Below are 596 nucleotides of genomic sequence, written 5' to 3' on the forward strand. Positions count from 1 at the left end.
ACTAAGAACTAGCTTTAAGCTAATTTAAATCTCAGCATCTGTGTTCAGGTATCATCAAAGGAAGTGATTTGGTACAACAGTCTTTAACTTCCTGTTACAATGCCACTCTGCTCCACTGTATCAGAAGGACTGAAGTCAGTACAATGAAAATGCACGTACTCCCCCTGAATACATATAACCTGTTGGAGAGGCTTGACACAACTCTCTAAAATAAACAGGTCTGGAGGTTGATAAATAACCGTCTCCCAGTTCCCCCTCTAACGTGTCCCTTTTTTCATACACAAACAGGTTAGCTCTTATTCCAACAGCTACCACATCTTCAGAAAACCCAAACCACGCAGTATGGGAAACATCCACATGAGGAATATTGAGCGCTTACAGTAAGAGCAGAAGGCTGTGATGTAATACAGCTCTCTAGAACTTGGGAGTAGCAGAGTACAACATCGCTATTTTGCGTATTTTAGGCTAGTATTTTAGCAACGACCACTGACTTATGGCTTTTGGGGCACTGTTCCCATTTTCTAACACAACAAAGAAAACCAATTCAAACTCTGATAGCTCCCAACCTTAGGAGAGGCGTGCCTCATTTTCAGCAG

The 596-nt window shown here is 41.9% G+C and overlaps 1 protein-coding gene across 1 annotated transcript in view; it reads right to left on the reverse strand.

The window, feature by feature from the left end:
- The window catches only part of HEATR1 (HEAT repeat containing 1), a 38,292-nt gene that overhangs the window by 813 nt on the left and 36,883 nt on the right, over positions 1-596 (reverse strand). The window contains exon 43 of the mRNA XM_010137477.1: positions 567-596. Coding sequence (XP_010135779.1) covers positions 567-596 — 30 coding nt within the window. The remainder of the gene's footprint in view (positions 1-566) is intronic.

Source organism: Buceros rhinoceros, unplaced genomic scaffold, assembly GCF_000710305.1.
Source record: "Buceros rhinoceros silvestris isolate BGI_N320 unplaced genomic scaffold, ASM71030v1 scaffold4286, whole genome shotgun sequence".
NCBI classification, from domain to species: Eukaryota; Metazoa; Chordata; class Aves; order Bucerotiformes; family Bucerotidae; genus Buceros; species Buceros rhinoceros.